This window comes from Hippopotamus amphibius, chromosome 16, assembly GCF_030028045.1.
Source record: "Hippopotamus amphibius kiboko isolate mHipAmp2 chromosome 16, mHipAmp2.hap2, whole genome shotgun sequence".
Classification (NCBI taxonomy): Eukaryota; Metazoa; Chordata; class Mammalia; order Artiodactyla; family Hippopotamidae; genus Hippopotamus; species Hippopotamus amphibius.
In genome coordinates this window covers 47,221,196-47,242,160 of record NC_080201.1, presented here as the reverse complement: position 1 = coordinate 47,242,160, position 20,965 = coordinate 47,221,196, and the positions used below count along the sequence as shown (strand labels likewise).

At 58.2% G+C, this 20,965-nt stretch overlaps 1 protein-coding gene across 6 annotated transcripts; it reads right to left on the bottom strand.

Moving 5' to 3' along the window:
• Window positions 1-277: 277 nt before the first annotated feature.
• Window positions 278-20,632, bottom strand: KMT2B (lysine methyltransferase 2B). 6 transcript variants are annotated; one of them, XM_057712288.1, is made up of 38 exons: window positions 20,081-20,632; window positions 18,899-18,971; window positions 18,464-18,658; window positions 16,641-18,319; window positions 16,284-16,397; window positions 16,041-16,191; window positions 15,485-15,764; window positions 15,268-15,323; window positions 14,742-15,020; window positions 14,344-14,438; window positions 13,965-14,063; window positions 13,712-13,825; window positions 13,409-13,555; window positions 13,214-13,309; window positions 12,627-12,744; window positions 11,976-12,089; window positions 11,619-11,803; window positions 11,455-11,544; window positions 11,265-11,369; window positions 11,059-11,132; window positions 10,361-10,476; window positions 10,174-10,265; window positions 9,954-10,091; window positions 9,100-9,258; window positions 8,729-8,849; window positions 8,573-8,651; window positions 8,313-8,473; window positions 6,989-7,216; window positions 5,609-6,905; window positions 5,433-5,522; window positions 5,244-5,353; window positions 2,252-2,389; window positions 2,093-2,167; window positions 1,811-1,988; window positions 1,398-1,505; window positions 1,193-1,276; window positions 945-1,074; window positions 278-854 (listed from the first exon to the last, which is right to left on the bottom strand). In XM_057712288.1, exons 1-38 carry the CDS (start codon window positions 20,441-20,443, stop codon window positions 579-581), a joined length of 8,007 nt encoding a protein of 2,668 aa, XP_057568271.1. In that variant the 5' UTR covers window positions 20,444-20,632; the 3' UTR covers window positions 278-578. The 6 variants fall into 6 exon arrangements, with proteins under 6 accessions (XP_057568271.1, XP_057568269.1, XP_057568270.1 ...); XM_057712286.1 differs by having other exon boundaries at window positions 16,641-18,658; XM_057712287.1 differs by lacking the exon at window positions 2,093-2,167 and having other exon boundaries at window positions 16,641-18,658.
• Window positions 20,633-20,965: the final 333 nt, after the last annotated feature.

Here is a 20,965-nt window from a genome sequence, read left to right as displayed (position 1 = left end):
GGGTTACCTCCGGGCAACAGGGTTCCCTCTGAGAAATGGCCCTGCTACCCCTGGGAGAGTTCATCTACAGGGACCCAACTGAGTTCTAACTTGGAATAGTTATTACATTTATGCTCTGATCCTCAAGAGATGCCCACAATTTACTTCTAATTCTGAACAATGCCCTCTCACCTACCTGTTCAGGCTGATGGGCTTCCCTGGCTCAGGATGAGTGTGGGGCACACAGAAAGAGAAGCACCTACCTGCCCCCAGCACCATACAAATGGAAGACCATCTCTCCAAACATTGACAGACTTTATTGTGGGGGGTTCCCACCTGGGATCCCACCCTCTTAAATAAAAAAGTGCATAGAAAAGAAGGGATTTAGAAACCTTTGTACAATATCTACATCCTGAGCCCCCAGGGCAAGAAGGGGGCGATTGCTGGGTGGGCTGGAGGCGTGGAGGCAGGGCCCTTGCCACCTGCATGCCCACATCCACCCTGAACATGAGGGTGAGGGTGAAATGCTCTGGGAGGGATGAGGGAGCCCCCAAGCTAGGGGCAAGATGGCGGTGGGGGCGTGGCAGGCAGCCACAGCTTCAGTTAAGGAACCGACGGCAGCGCTTGGCGCCACAGTTGCAGGGCAGCTTGTTGCTGGCATCCTCAATGGGGAACTTGTAGTCATAGGTGAGCTCCTCACCACGCAGGATGCGGCGCAGGGCAAAGATGACGATGTGCTTCTGACCCTCCACGTGGATGACTCGAGAGAAGCAATTGGGCTCACACGAGTGGTTGATGAAGCGGGCGGCATTGCCATGCATGGTGGCATCCACCACGTCAAAGTCATCCATGCGGAACATGTAGCACCCAATGCCCTACAGGGATAGGGTGGGGCAGTGAAGGGCTCTGTTCCCATGGACCACTCTGTTTAACCCACCTCATTCCCATGGCTTGGCAGAGCCTACCTTCCCATCATAGAACTTCTCCCGCTTGTCAGTCAGCACAGAGCGAATGACAATACCAGAGTACTCAATGACCATCTCGCCAGCATCGATGTTGCGTTTACAGAACAGGCCCCGCCCATGGATGGCAGATCTGCAGGGTCAGATGGGCAAAGGGGGGGTCAGGGGGCAGGGGGACAGAACCAAGGCAGCCCCACACTAGGGCACCTGTCCGTCCACCCAAGGGGCATCCTCCCCCCAACCCCACTGACCTGTAGACACCCACAGCCTCTTTGGATGTCTTCTTGAGGTGGCGAAAGCGCATGGCCATGGGCAGCTCCAGACTGGTGGCGCGTCTGGTGGGGGATGGCAGTGTCACACAGGCTAGTACTAGCACCCAGGAATGACCTCTCTTCCCGACTGTCTTTTTTTGGACCCCTCCAGGTCACCCCCAGCACCCTGGCCTGCCCTCCATACCTGGTTGACCTGAGCTGCACCTCATCCTCTTCCTCATCACAGGTGGCTCCCTCAGGGAGCACCCGGTGCTGGGAGGCCAGGAAATTGAACATGTCAAAGGTGCACTTCCTGCAGGTGGGAGGGAGGAAAGAAGGGAAGGTTCACAGCCATTCTTTCAAGAAGATGCTACCCATCTATTCTTTGGCCTCGGCCTGCTGCTGGTAGGGTAGGAAGAATACTGCTACTATTGAAGACACAGCAAAAGGGAAATAGATGAGGTTCATTCTTCTGATGTGAACTCTAGAAATAACTTTTGGAGTGGCGTAGTGTCTTCTCCTCAAACCTCAGTTTCTAATCTGTACAGACTTAATTCCCACCCTTGAGAACTCCTATAGGGCTACCCCGATCCAGGCATCACACCCCAGACCTCTCACCGGAGATAGACCTCAGCACGGGCTGCCCCATGGGGATTCAGGGGTGGCTCCTCCTGGCCCTCTCCCTGCTGATGGTAGCGGAACTTATAGTGCTGGCAGCGCTGAGCTCCAGGCAGTTGCTCTGCCAGGAAGATGACAGCATCGTGGTGGATGCCCAGGAGCCTTGCCCCACTCATTCCTGGGGAAAGTCAAAAGTGAGGACACATAAGTCATGTTGGAGGTCCATCCTGTCAACAGGGAGTCATCCCAGCCCCCAGCATCCCTGTGGACCCCCTCAGTTACCACTGAAAGAGAGATGTCTGAGCCGGGCATGCCCTCGGGCCTCTTGCACCTTCTCAATCAGAGTTCTCCACGCCCCTGGGGAGAGGGCAGGGCCAGAGCTGTCAGGATGGTGTTCTATGGGACACCTTCCCTCCCTGTCAGTGCTACTCCCAAACTCACCCTCCAAGCTCTCTGCCTCCACGCTGAACCCATCCTCACTGCTGATCTCGAAACGCAGATGTGGGCCAGCTCGTTTAGGGGCCTGGTTCTCTTTGTCCTCTGGGGATGGAGGCTCTTCCTCAGAGCTTGAAGCCTCACCTAGTCCCAAGGGGCAGATCAGAGTTGGTGAGGGTCACCCCTCCTGGACTCAAGAGCCCCTGGTTCCCCTCTGCCCTTCCTTCCTCCCTGGGTATAAGCACATTTACTGGCTCTAATGGCCTTCCTCCTGCAGTATTTGCTCAGTGAACCCTACAGAATGGATATTATTTTTTCTAAAGGGCCTGGAGTCCCTTTTCTGCAGGATATGCTCATGGCTCACTCAAACTCAGTCTACCAAAAATGCCCATCTACCCATCATTCTTCTGTATCTCACACAAAATTTAAAATACTGCAGAACTATTGTGTTTTGCATGGTTTTTTTTTTTTTTTTTTATGTGTAGCACATTTCTGTAAAGAATACCAATGCATTATAAAAAAGGCCCATACTCATAGAATCAAGTATATGTACACTATGAGTGACTTCTCAGGGGCTAAAAATTTTAAAGCTAGGACAGGACTAGCTGACACAGGTGATGTGGATGCGAGAGAAAGAGGAGGGGTCAAGGACAACTCTGAGGTGTGGAGCCTAAACAATTGGAAGGATAAAACTGCCACTGACGGAGATGGCGAAGGTGAGGGAGAAATGAGCTTAGGGTGAAGGTTGAGAACTCAGTTTGGGACATGTCGAGCCTGAGATTCCTCTTAGAAAACCTCCCCTTTCAACTTGCTTGTGGAGATGGCAAACAGGCAGCAGGAGATAGGAGCCTGGCTAGCGATTTGGGGGCTATCAGAATTAGAGATGGGATTTAGAGCCAGGACAAGAGCACTTGGGAGGGAGTGGAGATAGAGAAGTCAAGGCCATGGCCCTAGGACACACCAAAGTTGACAGGCTAAGGCAATGAGGAGGCACAATGAGAGATGAGGAAAGGGCTGGGGTTCTGGAAACCAGGAAAGGAAATGCTTCAAGGAGGGAGGGATCAGCACACCAAATGTTGCTACTCGCTCAAGCAGGATGTGGACTGAGGCCTGCCCACTGTACCTGGGTTGAGTGGGGTGGGGGACATACACTTGAGTGGAGCACACTTTAGGAGGGGCAGGACTCACACGGCCATTCTTTCTCTCCAGGTAACTTCTCTGGGCCAATCTGTCCATATGCCTTCCGGGGCCTAAGCAAGACTCTAAACCTAACCCTTGCTGTGTGACCCATATCATCTCCAGGCCTCCCAGTGCCCTAGGGTCCACCTCTGACTTCTTCCGCCTTTCCCCATCCTCACTTCCATTCTGTTCCCTGAACACAACTTACAGAGGCCTCGCCCAGGCACACTCTCAACGTCTTCTTTCTCAAAGTGCTCATTCTAAGCTAGAATGTGCTTGTTAATTACGCATCTATTTCCTCTAGCAAAATGTGGTCTGGTTCCTATGGGCAGGGATCCTCTGTCATGGTCACTGCCATATTTTCAGGCCATCTCTGACCCCGGTAAGTAGCGTTTCAGTTAAACAGTCTCAGTCTACTTCATTCCACTTCCACACTCAGCAGCTGAGCTCTACATGAGAAAATCCACACACCTTGGACGGGATGGGGGCCACAAGAAATCCTGAGCCTCAGGCTGCTCAGTGAGCAGCTTACTTGGCTGTAGCCTCCTCTCTCCCCCACTGCCCTCCACAACCAACAGAGCACTGCCCTTCCAGCTTCCCAAGACCATCAACCAAAACTGCTCCGAGTGCCCTCATCCTGCATACTGATGTCTCGTATCTCTACAAGCACAGGCATAACTTGGAGATACTGCAGGTTCAATTCCACACCACTGCAACAGAGCGAATGTTGCAATAAAGTCACACAAATCTTTTGGTTTCCCAAAACATATAAAAGTTATGTTTATACTATACTGTAATCTATTAAGTACACAACCGCATATGTCTAAAAAAAGAATGTACATACCTTAATTAAAAAACACTTCATTACCAAAAAAATGCTAAACATCACATAAGCCTTCACCGAGTTGTAATCTTTTTACAATAGTAACAGCAAAGATCACCGATCACAGATCACCGTAACAAATAATGAAAAAGTTTTAAGTATTACAAAAATCACCAAAGTGTGACACACAGACATGAAGTGAGCAAATATTGTTGTAAAAATGACGCTGACAGACTTGCTTCATATAGGGTTTTCACAAATCTTCAATTTGTTAAAAATGTGATAAAGCAAAGAGCAATAAAACAAAGTATGCCTGTACATCTTCCTCATGTCCTTCTCTCCCTTTCAGAGGTCTCTTATTCAAACCTGACCACCATGTCTCCTCCCACCTCCATTTCCATCCACGAGTCCCCTTCGCCCTCATACCAAACCCCCCTAAGCTGCTGCCCCACCCTTCCCCAGACTCTTAACTGGGCTTTTCTGCAAGGCATCTGGGTGCTGCTCTGGCTTCCCCATCAAACACTGTCTTCAGTTCTGGACTCTGACACAACATCCTCCCTACCCTGTGCCACCTGCCCAGACAATACACCAATCCTACACCCCCCATGCCAGCTGGGACTCTAGACTATTCCCTTCCCTGAGCCTCTGGGACACCACCCTCCTCTGATCTCCTTCCTATGGTTCTTGCCCTTCCACTGGGTCCTATGTGGCCTCCAACCTCTCTGGATCTGACCCTGGCACACTAGGCCCTGAAGCCCTCCCTTGGGCTCTTAGGCACACCGGACAGGTATGTGTCTGTTTCCGCCACAGGCTGTAAGCTCCCCAGGGTGTCTCTGTAACTCCAGCAGCAAACCTGAGGCTTGTACCTATGTGGGTGTGCAATGTGCAACACCCAGTGTGTTTTTTTTTAAAAAGTGGACCAATTCTCTATCTGTCAGTTACTGGGCTGAGGCAAGCACAGGGTAGGAGGCAGTGAGAGGAAAGGCTGGTCCCTACCTGAGTAGTGGTGCCACTGGGACTCAAGCAGCAGGTCAGGGGGACCATCGGGGGCCCGGGGAGGACCGCCTTCTGGAAGTGGCAGCAGAGGGGACCGATCCTGGAGGAGTCTGTAAGGAGACACCTGTCAGAAGGAGGAAGGGACAGAGGTCCCAGAGCCTCCAGGGAGAAAAGAGGCTGGCCACTCACCTTGGGCTTTCCCCCTCAGTGGGCTCCCCAGGATCATCCAGGTCAAGAACTCCACGCACGGTGGGCGTTTTCATCCTCACTCGGCTCAACCTGGTGGGGGGTGGACTGTGAGAAGGCAGAGCTGCCTTCCCCTTCCCACCTTTCTCCCACTCCGCAGTCTGGGCATGCGCACTCACCCAGTGCCACAAAGTCCTGGACCCGGGGGGGGATCCTCCAAGGACTCTCCATCTTCCTCCAGCCGGGGAGTCTTGCTTGGAGGAGGCGCGGGTGGGGAACGGCCAGAGAAGGTAGACACCCTCTTCACGCGGATGGCCTGGCGGGGCGGGCTGGGGGGCCCACTGCTCAACACCAGCGTCAATGGAGGGGGGGGTGGGGGAGGGGCGGGACGGACCACCCCTACCACAGGCAGCACACCCAGCAGGGGTCCTGGGGGCAGAGTCCAGGAAGTGGGGGCCGTGGGGGGGATGGGAGGGGGCAGAGGTGGTTGCTTCACTGGGGGTGAGACAGGTTCACCCTCCCCCGCCATCTTTACAAACACTTGCCCCAGCTTGTTGACAAGGATGATCTTGGATGTGGCAGGTTTGGGGGGCTCAGGGGCGGGGCCCAGGCTCAATACCCGGACCCCTGGGGCCCCGGGGAGCCAGGCAAACGTCCGGGTGGGGTCAGCTGGGCTAGGGGGTAGGCCCTGAGGGGGCTGGCTGCCATTGGCCAGGGGAGGTGCTGGGGGGAGTGGCTCCTCTCTGGGCCCAGCACCCCCCTCCCCAGGGCCCCCTAGGTTCTTCAACACAAAATCCACGATTTCTGAGGGTAAGTCCTCGGGAGGTCGGGCCCTGTCCCCTGCAGCCCCGACGACCCCAGCCCGGCCTGCTCCTGGCCCTGAAGGAGGAGTCCCCTGGCCCCGAGGCTGCTGGACGGCCTCGGCCTCGCTGTCGGTGCCATCATCCACTCCGTCCAGCTGTTCAATGCGGGGGGCTCCAGGGAGGGCTCCAGGGGCCAGGGCAGGGCCAGATACCACAGTCACAGGGAAGTGGACGTAGCGGGGGGTGGGGCTGGCCTCCTCCTCTGAGCTGTCCCCTGGGCCCCCGTGGCTGCTCCCCACTGCCCCTGCAGCCACAATCTCTTCCTGGAAGGGCTCAGTCCCCAGCAGGCTGGCCGCAAAGTCCAGGTCAGCAGCACTCAGTCCTGATACCACCTCCATGTCCTCAAAGTCTGGGCCCAGGTCTTCAGGGGGTGGTGGAGGAGATGGGGCCCGGCCAGGGGGAGCCAGCTCCCCTGAGGTAGGTGTGAGGGCTCTAATGACTGAGGTAGGAGGGGGCACCCTGAGCTGAGGAGAGGTTTTGAGAGGAGGAGAGGCCCGCCGTGATGGTGGCAGCCTGGAAGCCAAGGGGCTGGGACGACGGGAGCGTCTGGGGGGAGCTGGGAAGTCCAGGTCTCCCACCGTAGGGATGTGGTGGGTCAGAGAAGATGGACTTCCTGTAGGGGGAAGGGTCAGTGTCAGCCAGGAGCTCCTGCCTCACCCTGGCCCACCCCTCTCCCAGACACTCCCAGGTACGCACCAGGGGAGGGCAGGGGTCCAAAGGAGACACCCCCCAAGGGCCTCCGGGATGGTGAGTAGTTGGGCACTTTGATTCGAGCCCCTGAGAAGGAGCGGGGGGCTAGAGGAGGGGCGCTGCTTGGATCCGGCCGAAGTAGGGGGTCCTGGTTCTGAACAGGTGAGTGGTGCTCAGGAGCTCTAGGGAGAAGGGCATCTGCATCTGGTGGGGGGTCCACATGAACTGGGGGCGCTGAAGAGGCAAGAGAATGGCATCACGCGTGGCCGCAGCTCTGTGAAAACCTCCCCCCACACACCCTACGTTCTTTTGAGCCAACTGCACCTTCTCTGCCTGGCCCCTGACCTGGGCACAAGGCACATGAGTCCCAGTCATCACCCAGGTCCGAAACCCCTCTGTGGCTTCTGCAAACCCTCCACACACGCCTGGGTCAGAATTCCTTTGTGACTCCTCCTCAGCCACCCTTTGCCATCTCCCCACTTCCTGGCTGCCTACTGCTCTCTCCGATTCAGGCCCCACGCAGGGCACTGCCCCCCTCTCCAGCACGGCTAGTCCTACCGCTTTCTTACCTGCTCTGCACACCCCGCCACATCAAACGCATCCACTTCATCCTGGTGCTTGCGGCTCCCCATTACCTAGCTCCCCCCAGTCTGTGCAAGCTGATCTCTGCCACCTCCTCCCAACACTCCCTTGTCTCCAGCCAGGATGGCTGTACCCTCTTCCCCTATCTACTCCATGTCACGCTCCAACCCAGAACAAACACCTTACCCACAAGCACCACCCAAATCTCTTCCTCCCTCCATTCAACCCACAAGGACCTCTTCCTCTACCGATCTCCAAGCCCCTTCTGTTTCGTGCCATCCAGCCCTCAGTTACATCTCCCAGTGCTAGCATGGATGTGAGGGTGCCAGTCTGGGAAATGAGTAGAGTTCTAGGTTTGAACCCTGGCTCTACCACTACGTCACCATGGAGAGTGACTGCCCTCTTTGAGTTGTACAGTGGAACTTATACCTTTCTCAAAGGACTGTGGGGAGCATTACATGAGCACGTAGCCCCAAGTCAGGTGGCCATAAATGATCCCTAGATTTGTCCAGAAGTTGCCACCCCTGCACTTCCAAGCAGCTAGCATCGTGCCCTCCCCTCACGTCCCTTGAAATGCTGAGCACACCCCGCACACTGCACAGCCACTGAGGTTCCACTGCCATTACAAGTGAAACAATGGCAAGCATGCTGGGGTTTCCTTAGGGCACATGGAGAACAAGGGTTGGTGAGTAACCGTCTGCGGAAGGCAGCACTCAGAGAAGAAAAGGAGGGAGTGCCAAGGCTGTACCTGAGGAAGGGGCGGGGCTGTGCACAATGGTCTGGTTCTCCTCTGCCGCCTCCAGGTGAACCGGCTCTTCCCTTGGGCCCCACGGCCGATACTCCAGAATTCGGCACCGATACCAGCAGCGCCGCCGAGCATCTACCGTGCTCCAGTACAGACGGGAGCACCTGAGGGGTGGCGTGTGGGACAAGAGGGTCAGGACAGCTTGGGAAATAGGATCCAGTCCTGGAGGCCCCCAGCCCCACCGGTGCCCCTGGGCTGCTCACTGGTAGCCAACGGGGAAGAGCCGTCCCTCGCAGTCTGAGAGGTCAGAGAGAGTGCCCAAGGAGTCAATTCGGATGGAGCCTGTGGTGCAGAGCAGAGGTCAGAAGGGTGGGCCCAAGCAGGGTCCGGAAGACCAGGGTAGAGAACAAGCTGCTTACCAATGAGCACATTGATGGCATCAGGTTCAAGCCCTGTCAAAAACTTCCGCTTGAAGTTGATGCCCTCAAAGTCCACGTAGACTCGGCGGAGAACATCAAAACCGTCAGGGGTCACGATCTCCTGTGAGGTGGGTGGCAAATGTGGTTGCTGGATGGGTGTGGGGTGAGGGGGATGCAAGGGAAGGCTCTGGAGGCAGAGACTGGTCAGTCAGGGGCTTGACTAAAGGACTGGGGGTGGGGGGGGGGGGTCAAGGAACAAGGAAGAGACACTGAGAGGCAGCTGGGGCCAGGCCTGAGGGGCTATGGAGGTCCCTGAGTGGAAGAGGCAGAAAGAGTAGTGGGGAACTGTCTCCCCCAAGGTGCCGGCCCACCTTGCCATCCAGCAGGTCTGTGTGTTTCTGGCAGAAAACTTTCTTGTCATCCTGGAAGATGCAGTAACTGGCCCGGGCGCACATGAAGTGGAAGTTGCTGAGGCAGGAGGAAAGGCAGCAGCCCACCGTGGCTCCAGGCTTCAGGCAGAGCTCACAGCGCTGTGGGTGGAAGGGGCTGCTAAGGAGGGAAGCCAGTGCCCGGGGCGTGGGTCTGACACTCAGCATTGTTGTCCTTGAGGCTCTGTTTGGGGCCCTGCCTAGCCCAGCACCTCACACAGCAAAGGGACTCACCAAACACCACCTAGCAGCATTCAGGGCCAGGTGCACATCAAAACTAGTTCAGATTTTTTGAAACAAAGTTGCAGTAGAAAGAAAAACAAGAGCTAAGGCTGAGCTGCATTTACCAGCTTCCTCCCCCTGTTCTAACCCAAACCTGTTTTATTTCATTTAACCCTCACATCTGCCCTCTGCGGTAGGCCTATCACCCTTCTTCCTGAGGGTGAGCTGGAGACATTCTACAATATCTGGCTCAGGTTCCACACTGGTGCGGGGGGATTCTAATGCAGGCAACACCTCACCTCACAGGGATGTAGTACGAGCTAAATGCCACACTTTATGGAAAGCATCCAGCACAGGTTTAACCAACAGAAAGTGTCCCAGGCCAGAGAGCACAAATAGGAAGCGTTGCTGTTACTGCAGCACCAGAGTCCTGGGACAACCAGAAAAGGTGGCTAGGACCAGCAGTGAAAGGACAAGCTATGGCAGAGGCTGTGACACAAGAGCTGTCTCCTACTGGAGAGGAGTCCCACCCGGGACCCCGAGGACTGCCCATCTCTCCAGGCCCCTGCCCTCACCATCTGCCTCCCTCGAGCCACAGCAGCGTGCACGTTCTTGAGGGAGCCGTCGTTTTCTTCAAACACTTCGGCTGACCAGATGGCACAGTTGACGTGTGTCCACTCATTCTGCCCGATGTACAGGAGTCGCCCCGCCTCCTGAGGACAGAGGAGACGTGGCATGAGGGGAGGCCCCAGAGACCAAACTCCACAACCTGGGGCTTCATGCAGTGGCCCTCACCTTGGAGTCCGCATCCCCATATTTGAGGCAGAGCGCACACTGACGGGGGTCCTCCAGGTGTGAGAAAGCAGCTGCATCCTTGCCCTGGAGAGCTGGAAGGGGTGTGGGAAGGAAAGTCCAAGAATGAAGACCTGGAGCCTGGCCTGCCAACTAGGGGATCTAGCTTCCAGCCCCGATTTCCCAGTACCTGTTGAGGGATCCCCTGGAGGCTGCCCTGATTCTGGGGTCTCTGGTTCCTGCTGCCTCCACTGAGCGTAGACATGGTCCAGGGATGGGGGCAACACGGCATTGGGAAGGACTCCGCTGTGGACACGCAGGGTCAGCCTCTGACACCTCTACTGGGGCGGCTGCACTGGGCCCACCCACAATATCAGCCTGAACACGCCAGGACACCCTTTTGTCCTCCCTCTATATGGAATTACTCTTAGTCTCCCAAACAAGCCAGGCCCTCTCACACCACCTTTGGCACATGAAATACTGTTCCTCATGCCTGGAAAACTTTTCCTCCACTTCTCAGCTCGGATGTCATCTTTCTGGGAAGCCTCAGGCCTAAGCTCCTAGGCACATGCCTCCTCTGGACTCCCCCAGCCCCTGCCCCTCCCCATCAGTGCCCTCTCTGGGTCATCAGCGCCTGCCCAACCCCCCAACTTGCCCACTGCTGTCCCCAACACCACCCTGCATAGAGCAGAGCCAAGGGAAGAGCTACCTACAGTCTGAGCCTTCGCTCATCAGGAACCACCGGGGCCCCTCAGCCTGGCTCCCCCGTCCTCCAGACCCTAATCCTGCTCCTCATCTACTCTCAGTCCCGCTTGACCCTGGACTCCCAGGTGCCCTGGCCTTTGCCCTCACTCCCTGGTTCCCCTCCTGCTACCCAGCCTTGCTCACTTGGGCAGCCGGGTACTCCGTCGCCAGTACTTGGGGTCATGGGCGTCGAACCAGCCGAACGCAGACTCTAGCAGCTGGGGAGGGGTTAAGAAGACGAGAAGAACTGGCTTCCTCAGCAGAGCTGGCAAGGGCAGGGTCTGAAGGACCCACTTTCTCCTCCCCACCATCATGCGAGACCCTCTCCAGGCATCCCCCAAAGAGCTCACCTTCAGCAGGAGCCCCTTGGTCTGGCCTCCAGCCCGGCGCTCCGGCATCTCTCCTTCTTCCGAGTGCCTCATTAGGATGCCCACCATGTCCTCCATGAAGCTGTGCTGTAAGGGGGTTTGTTAGGACCCGAGCCCCCACCCCAGTCCTCTCCTCCTGGCACCCATCGGTTCCTCTCAGTATCCCACTCACCACGGACTTGTAGTGGCCTTCCTCAAAACGCTGGCTCACTGCGTGCAGATCGCAGGGCCCTGGGTGCAGCTGCTTTCCATCCTGCCCACACTGCAAAGAGGGGAAGTCAGCAGGGCTGGTGCTGGGCCTGGCCCCACCCCGTCCTGCTGCCTGGGCCCCCAGACCTGGGTGCACAGCAGCAGGGGGCCTGCCACCTTGGAGCTCAGCAGGCCCTGGAGCACCTGGCGAAGGCCCCCCTGCAAGGCCCCACTCAGGGCCTCTCGCCAGCGGGGGTGCGTGGCCCCAGCACACGGCCCACAGGTGTACAGCACCGAGTCTGGCAGCCCCGAGAGGATCTCATAGTCTTCATCTAGAACAGCCAGAACAGGAAAGAAAAAAATGGTTTAGGAGGATGTGCGGGCTCTCAGCAGCCCCCAGGTCACCAAGAACATTTCGCCCTGTCCCCTGAGGGCCTGTGGTAGAGGGCAGATCAGGGAGCCCCACAGGACTGAGGCCACACCCCAGGTACTCCGCCCACTCACCCGAGAGCCCCTCGCACTTGGCGTGCACCCAGTGGTCACACTGTGCGCACTGCATCATCTTGCTCTCGTAGTCGTTGTCCTCATAGCAGCGAGTGCAGATTGGGCAGTAGTTTCCTGGAACGAGAGGGAAAAAGAGGCAAGTCAGAGCGGCTGGTGCCACCAGCTGCCCCTCAGAGTCCCTGTCTGGACGCCAGCTATCCCTCGACTGCTGCACGAGCTGCCTCCCTCATGCCCTGTTGTGGGTCCCTACCATCCCCAAAAGCGGGCTGAGAATAAGGTTGCTTGTCTCACTCTGCAGCCCCAAGGCCTCACAAAGGAAAGAGCTTTGCTGAACATGCTGCCTGAGTAAATGAGGAAGCCCAGGTCTTCAAAGAGGTCAGTGGAAACTTGAGGATCCAGGAAGTATCTCAGGGACCACCACAAGGGTGGGCTCCAGGTCCTCCACTCCCACTGCCCCCAGAGGGGCTGTGTCCCTCTCTTTTATGTACTAGATGGCCTTCTACGGAAAAATAGTCTGAATGGAAGGAAAGGTTCCATAGTCAGAAGAGAGTAGAAAGCCACTAGGAAAGAACATTTGTTCCAACTGCTTGTCTAGAACCTGGCCCACTCCCCGGTGGCCCCCAGGGCCCTGGTCCGCTGCCAGATCCCCACCTTTCTCATAGAGCTGGGTGCACCTGGGGCAGAGGCTGTAATCTCCCGACCACTCGACGTCCCAGTTCTTGCCTGGAGTCGCCCCACAGCTCTTACAGCGCACGCAGGCTGAGCAGATCTGGGGGAGCAGAGCAACGTTAGGGGGAGAGCCAGATACCAGGCTGAAGCAGTGCAAAGGGGGGATGGGCAAAGGAGTGGACAGAAAGCAGGAGACAGATGAGGAAGGATGGGTAACAGGAGAAAAGGTGTGCAGGAGAGGTGAAGAGGAGGAGGAAGGAAGATGAAAAGAAGCAAGGCAGGAGACAGGTGAAGTGGGGAGATCGGAAGAGTGAGATGGGAAGCAGTTAGGCTACAGCAGGGGACTGTGAGCCTGGCATTATGGAACCCATCAGTCCGTAAAACCATTACATACAAATTCTGCATATAAATCTTGTGTTTGTGAAATTCTTGAAAAGGACACGTGATGTTTATCAAACTTTCGAAAGGACCGCCCCCCTTCCTGAGAGGCCTGGCCTAGAGTAAGTCTGGGGGTGGTGTGCACCATTAATTAGAACTCCAAAGTAAGGGGTGGGAGCCTCATCTCTCACCCAGTGGCGCCGTTTGCGTGTGGCCCGGGTTGGGTAGCTGGGCCCCAGGCAGGCTGGGTGGTAAGCATGGCGGCAGCGCTCACACTCCAGGAGGTGCTGTTGGATGTTGAAGAAAGACAACAATGGCAGAACATACTGGCACAGAGACACCCCTTCTCCTCCACACCTCCACTGCCATGGCTCTTGTGCCCAAACCTTGGATCCCCGGCCTTTTCGCCCACAGACATGGCAGAACTTGCAGCGGCGGCAGCACCAAGTGTCATGATGTTGGGGCAGGGGCCGCTCGGCCTCCTCCAGGCAGAATGGATGGAAAGGGTCACAGCAGACTTGGCAGAACACCAGCTACGGGTGGGGAGAGTGAATGATGGGCAGAGTGTGAGGCCAGAAGGCCAGGGAATGTGACCCTGTTGAGAGGGCTCAAGACACCAGGCACTAAGGGCTAATGGAAACTTGAGGGGGGGGGGGGGGGGCCCTGTAGGAAAAAGGCAGGCATCAAACCTCATGCAGGCCTTTGCTGGCACACAGCAAGCACACCATCGGTGGTCCCCCAGGCACGGAGGTGAGTACGCTCAGGCCACCCATCAGCCACACGTTCTCCAGATCACAATCCTCCTGAGAGAAGAGGAGACACGAGATCAGAGAGTAGCCAGGAACACAAGCCAGATCCAACCTTAAAGCCCTGGTTTCTCACTCATAATCAACACATTTCTTTCAACCACAGAACCCACCCCCCTCCCCCTCAATGCCATACCTTAAAATCCACACGAACCCGGTGCACGCCATCAGGGGACTTTTGTTTTCCAGTCCAGCCATTGGGAAAAGAGGCAAAAGGGCCAGGAGCCAAAGCATCCTAGGGAGGATGGTGGTGCTCAGAGAGCTGCCAGCCCCACCCTTTACCAACTTCTTTCCTCACCGCCCTCTCCTCCAGACTACCCAATCCTGCCTTTTGCCCAGACCCCACTTGGCCTTCCAGAAGGACAGGCCGGCTTAACCCCCTCAGGGCTTGTCCTCTGGCATAGACACACCACGGCACTCAGGTGAGCCTGTTACCCTGACTTGCCAGGAAGCTCCTTGGGATGGAGCCATGCCTTCCACAGGACTCGGGGTTCCTGGTGTGGGGCTATGCTGACCTTGTCCAGGCGCCTTCGGGCCTTGAGCTGCAACACAGGCTGCAGGGTGGGTTTGCGAGGCCGGCTCTGCTCCTCTGGTTCTGGCACTGGCAGCTCTAGGCAGGACACGTGAGCAGTGAGGTTCCCCCTCTTCTCTGCCCCACGCCCCCTCCTCTACAACCCCCAAATGTACCTGGATCCCCAGGGCCTTCTTTAACTAACCAAGGTCCATTAGGATGTCTTGGGTCCTATTGAATATGCTACTGAAAACCTCCTGTACCTGTTCTCCCTGTCCACTAAAACCACCCTCTTCTCTACACTCAGCCACTTTCCCTAAGACTGATAAACCAGGGACTCCTGACCCTTCCACACAAAAGACATAGGACTTTCTGACAGAAGAAGTAACAAACAATTCACACCATTCTCTCGGGGGGTCCGACGCCGAGGAGCAGGGGGAGCCCCGGGCTCTGAGTCATCCGAGTCCTCGAAGATATCATAGGAGGGTCGCTGTTTGACGCAGCGCCGGGCTGACTTGCGCTGCAGTAGGAGGGAGTCCTGCTCCTCGGGCCCTTGGGGGGCCACCACCTCCTCCCGGGGCCCCCCAGCTCCCGCCCCCCGGCGTGGGCCTGGAGGACCAGGGGAGGCCTCAGGAGATTCATCGGAATCCCAGGGCAACAGCGTCTTCACTATCGTCCGGCCTGTGGGAACAGGGGACTTAGTAGGATCTGAGCTCAGCCAGGGACATGGGACACTGGGATGGAGAAAAGCCAGAAAAATGTGGGGCAGAAGAAGACAAGTACAGGAGAGATACAAAAGCACACGATGGAAAAGACAAAGGTGGTGGACTGCAAAGATGAAGGAGAGGAGAGCAAAGAACACATGGTTTCCTTCATACCACAAATCTCAGTAAGACTGTGTAAAGAAATGCTCCTCAAACCTTGTTACCTTTTTTGGCCAGCCGCTCCATCTTCCGAGCCTCTATCTTGTCACACTTTCGGTATCTGGGGAGGGGAGCAGCACGTCACCAGGGTAGGGGACTGGTGGTCTGGGGGAAGAGAGGAAGCTCTCCACAAGGATGCCAATCCCACTGCTCTGCTGGGGCAGGAGGCCTGGGTGACTGACAACCATGGGTGGGAATGGAGGCTGCACCCCAGCTACTCACACACAGCACTGCTTCTTGGTGTTGGGGCCCCCAAACTTGGGCTTGTCCAGGCAGTTGACACAGGACCCACAGTCCTGCACACGCAGACAGCCCCGACAGTGTCCACACCGTGCCATCCTCATCTTCTTGCCATGATGGGAGGGCAGTGAGCGCCGGGGTGCATGTGCTAGAGTCCCTCCAGACCCCGCAGGCTCTGAGTCTCCCCCGGGCCCTGCTGACTCCACCTTTCCCCGCCGGGACCGAGATGGGACGCTCTCAGTCTCAGATGCTGATGACGTATCTAGTGCAGCGGAGAGGTGGGGATGGAGCCACAAAGCCACCAGGAGTCCTACCTCATTTCCCTGACCTCCCCTAGATCCCACTCAACAGGCCCTCTGGTCCCCACCTTCCCACAGTGCTCAGGTTCCAGGTGCTCCCAAATCAGCTCTAAGACCTAGCACTCCAACCCACCTGCCATCTGGCCCCAAGCACTCGACTCAACTACCATTTTCCCAGGTTCTTGATACCTTCCCTCGCCCCCAAACTTGACACAGCTGTTGAATTTCCCTGCCCCTACCCTCCGTGGCAAGGTCCTGCCGATCTCGGAGAGGGAGAGCACTGAGGCGGGGGACATCTTCGGGCACCATGGCCCGGGCCTGACCCAAGGCCACAGCAGCATGACGGCAGACGTGTTTGATGCGGGGGCCTTGCACAGGGGACTCGGGGCCCTGGGGGAGGAGAAACCAGGAATATATGTGGAAAGCTGCCCCTTGTGCCCTGCAGCCAGCCTTCTTCAGAGGGGCTTCTTCCCAGTCCGTACCGATGGTCTCTCTCTCTTAGTTTCCACTGATTCATCTTCAGACTTGACAGAACCTCTATCTGGGATCTGCTTGACAGTCCCCACGACCTCCTCCATCTGCCCTCCAGGGCTCGGCTGCAGGGGGGGATAAACAGGATCAGAGGCTGGAGAGTGAGGAAAAATGGGGCCAGAAGACTAGCACTGGGGAGGGATGGGGCCAGGGAAGGAACACGGGAAGCTGGGGGACAGAGGAAGGACTGGCTCTGAGGGTTCCCTGCAATGCTGGAGGGTTTCTAGGGAGGCAAGAAGGTTAAGGGGTTGCAGAGAATTGAGGCTGGGTGACTGGGTGCAGGGGCCTGGTCCAAGCATCGTGCTCACCGGCATCAGAGATGCCACCTTCTGCTGCTGCTGCTGGTCGATCTTGATTAGCTGCACCTTGGCTCTCTTGAGGAGGCTGAACATTTTTTCCTCCACCCCGGACAGTGGTAAGGAACCCAGGCCTGCAATCCGGGCCTTTTCCAGTGGTGGCGGCTGCTGCGGTGATGGTGGCAGCTGCAGCTGCAACTGTGGCTGTACTTGGGACTGCTGTGGTGGTAGTGCTGGGGGCAGCAGCTGGGTCTGCAAGGCCTGCAGGGGCTGCTGCAGCTGAGCCTGAGGCTGCTGCCCACTGACCGGAGCTGGAGCTCCAGAAGGGGGCACCTCGGCCTTAACAGGAGTGGCGACCACGGGGGCAAATCGAGGCAAGCTGAGGTGGTTTGTGCGGCCCACTGCCCGCGTTTCAGGCTCAGCTGGAGAGTCATCGGCGGGAGGAGGCTCTGGCTCAGGGGCTTCAGGGGCCCCAAGAGGAGGAGTAGTAAGCACCGATTCGTAGATCTTCAGGTGGGCTTCACTTGGGGTAAACTGAGGGGCCCGAAGGAGCAGGGGCCTCCGGGATGGAATGACAGGGGCAGGAAGTGGGGGTGGGGCCGGCGGAGGAGCAGGGGGAGGAGGGGGCAGTTCCCGGGTCAATGAGGTCCAGCGAAACGTGGGTTCCCTTAGGATGGAGCGTCTCTTCTCAGGGAGTGGGGCTGGGGTAGGTGGAGGAGTTGGGGCACGCGGTGGAGAGGGGGCTGGTGCTGGTTCCTGGGGGGTGAGTGGGGAGGTGGCAACGGGAGGCCGTAGAGTAGGTGAGACCTCCAACTTCAGGGGCCTGGGGGGGTCTTCATCCATGAATCGCCGGGGTGTCTTGATGACACGGGAGGAGCGGGCACTCACCACAGGCATGATAAACTGCCGGATGTTCTTCAGAAAGGTGGCACTTTTGGGGGCCACAGTGGGGCTGTCTTCCAGGGGGCCTCCTGTGGTGGCGCTGGGGGCCGGGGCGGGAGGCGAGGCGCTCTCTGGCCCTGCCCGAGCAGCTTCCCGCTCTGCCCGCTGGCTGGGAGTTAGGGGGGGCCGGCCCCTCTTCCTGGAGCACGTAGCTGGGACCACGGGAGGAGGAGATTCCTCCTGCTCCTCTGGGGCAGGAGGTGGTGGAGGGGATGGTGGGGGTGGAGGAGACACTGGGGGTGGTGGAGGGCAAAGTGGGGATGGAGGAGACGCTGAGGGGGGTGGGAGGGAAGGAGGAGGTGGAGGGGCTGGAGGAGTCAGGGGCGGTGATGGCAGCTTTGCCTCTTCCTTTTCCTCGGCTAGCACCATCTCTTCCTTGACTACAGCTTTCTCTTCCTTCTCTTCCTCTTCGTCTTTCTCTTCTTTCTCCTCCTCTCCCTCCTCCTCCAGCTTCTGCTCCTTCCTCCAGCAGGGGCCCTCCCCCTGTCCAGATCCAACTCTTCCTTGAGGGGCATCCTGCCAGCTTTCCTCATGTTGACCTTGACCCTGACCTGATTCAAGTCCCAAGGACAACTGTTCCATCTTCACTTTTTTGGCCTTTGAAACAAACTTGATCACGAGGGGAAGCCCGCCGCGGCCTCGGCCTCGGCCGCCACGGCCTCCTCGCCCAGACTGTCCTCCACGCTTGGGGGTACCAGGTCCTGGGCCGGGCCCCTCCTTGCACTTCCAGCTGCCAGTTCGCTGTTTTACTGGAACAACAGGAGGTGGGGGCTCAGGTTTGGGGATTGTCACAGCTGCTTCTGCCACCACTACTGCTTGTTGCTTCTTCCTGCAGGGGCCTGCTGGCCGTCCTGGGGGCCGCCCCCGAGACCGACGGGGGGTGGAGGACTCACATGCCCGGCTCCGGGGGGCTGGGGGTGCCTGGGCCCGCCGGAGAAGTTCAGTCAGTGCCTGCACCATCCGTTCTGTGCCCTCCTCACCCCGTTTCCGGGCAGGAGTCTTTGGGGGGGTAGAAGCCACATCTGCTAGGCGAGGAGGCGGAAGGGGGGTCGTCTTATGCTTGCGGCCCCGACCTCGGGGGGCTCGACCTAAAAGGAGAATAGGTGTGGGGAGATGGGTCAAGCTAGCCCTGCAGACTGAGGAAAACTCCAGGAGGGCAGGGACTAAGTCTTACTTGTCTGTTTCCCCCACAGCCCAGCCTAGCTTGGGCTTTGAACACAGAACACACTTGGTAACTGATGGAGACTAGTTGAGCAGGGAGAGCTGACACGAAAAGTAAGAATAACATTCCTGTAAAGCTACAGAGGTAGAGTTTCCCCATCACTCACCTCGCTGGGATCGGAGCGCAGAGCGCAGGGAACTGGGGGCCACATCTTCATCTGAATGAAAACCCTGAAACTCCTGATTTAGGGGACCAGGGGTGGAGGGGAGAAACAGCAGTCAGTGCCAAAGCCCTCGTTTCACCTGAGACTCAGGTATTGAGGAATATCCCCAGCTTCCCCCTTAACATATCTCTATTTACAAAAGAACTAAAAAGACTGGAAAGTAAGGGAAAAAGAAAACACAATCTCTTCCTAGGGATGGAGGCGGAGCGTATTTTGAACCTGCATCCCCAGTTCTAGACCACACCAGCACAGCCATCAGTGGTTCACTGGCCCAAAAGGAACAGAACAGGGTCTTCTCAGGTCAGGCAGTAGGCACTACCCTCAGATTCCCTCATCCTCCAACTCAGAAAAAAGTGGAACCTCTGTACCATCTCAGGCTGTAGTTTCTTTCTGAATGAAAATGGGAATTGGGGCACCCAAGCTGCGGGTGTCTGTGTGTGTATCAAGTGGTTTATCACATTATGATCTGCCTTGAGTCCTCAGGCGGCTACAAACTGTCCTAAGCAATACAACCCACACCGTCCTGCCTTTTCTGAGAGACTGGTGATAAATCCTGAATTGAACTCAGACCTGCTAAAGTGTCCAGTCTCACCCTACACTCCACTTCTCTTCAACCTGTGTCCCCAAGAGGAAGCCCCTCACCATTCTACCCTCTCTCCACGTAAAATCAGAAGAACTGGGGCACTGGTGAAATCAGGGATGTGTCGGAGATTATGAGGCCGGGCGGGGCAGCCCTGAGAGCCCTAGCCTGGGTCCACTCAAGCCACGCTGCTGCTGTCAACCACCACTGGTCGGGCATGCAGTCCCCACAGTCTCCTAGCCCAAACCTCTCCTGCCCTGGCTTTGCCAACTATCAAGAAGGATCAGCCCAGGACACTTCAGCAGGACCTGCCTCAGGCCCAAGTGCCCAGCTGCAGCCCGGGCTTCTCTATCCACTTTCAGAGGCCTTTTCCACCGACAGGTCCGTGCAGCCTACCTCCTCCCATGCCTATCTCCAGGGCTCTTTCCCTCCTCAGAAGCCCTGAGGACCCCGCTTCCCCCACGCCACCCCTCGGGGCGACCCAGACCCCTGGAAGCCCCGGCCTCCGCCCCGCCCGGCGCTGGGGACGCCTCCGACTGCCTCACCTCATCGTCGGACTCCCCGTCACTGCTCTCCTCCCGCAGCAGGCAGCCCCGACTCGGACCCCAGCCCCGGCCCCGGCCCCGGCCCCGGCCCCGCTGAATGCGCGGGCCGGCCCACAGGCGGCGGAGCCGGCGCAGGCCCCGGCGGAGCCCCAGCAAACGGAGCAGGGCCGTGTCCTCCCCGGGCTCGGCTCCGCCCGGCCCCGCCGCGCCGCCGCCGCGCCGCAGAGCTACCCGCACTCTTTCGGCTCCGCTGCCCCGTCCGCCGCGGCCCCCGCCCCCGCCGGAGCCCCGCGGCCGGCCCGGGAAGCGGCCCCGCGCGGAGCCAGGCCCGGGGCAACTGCCGCCGCCCGCCGCCGCCGCCATCTTGGCACCGTGAGAGGGGCCGGGGAGGCGGGGGGAGGGGCGGCCCGTACGCAGGGCCGGGGGGAGGGGAGCAGAGGAGGGGCGGGGCGGCTGCGGCTCACGACAACAACCGGCGCCGCCGCGGGGTCGGCGGGAGCCGGGGGCTGGGCCGGCCACGCGCGGGGCACCACGGGAGCGGGAGTCCGAGGCCCGCCGGCCGTCACCCTTAGACCGCACCTGAAGAGCACAGACCCCGCGACGCGGCGGGTGAGGGTGAGGCGAAGGGGCCCCCGGGAAATGTAGTTCTAGCGCCACGCTCCTTCCGCCGCCAGCTAGGGCCGCGAGAGCTGGGACTATGGGGTCCTGACCCGATCCAGACAGCCACCTCCCGGGCAGCCGGGAGATGTGGTTCTTGCCCCAGACTCCTCCTATTGTTCTTGCCGAGGCCAGCGGCCCGTATGAACTACCACTCCCAGAGTGCAGTGGGCCTCTGGCCCTGGGAACCCCAGAGACCCTGGGAAATGAAGTTCGCGACTGCAGGAG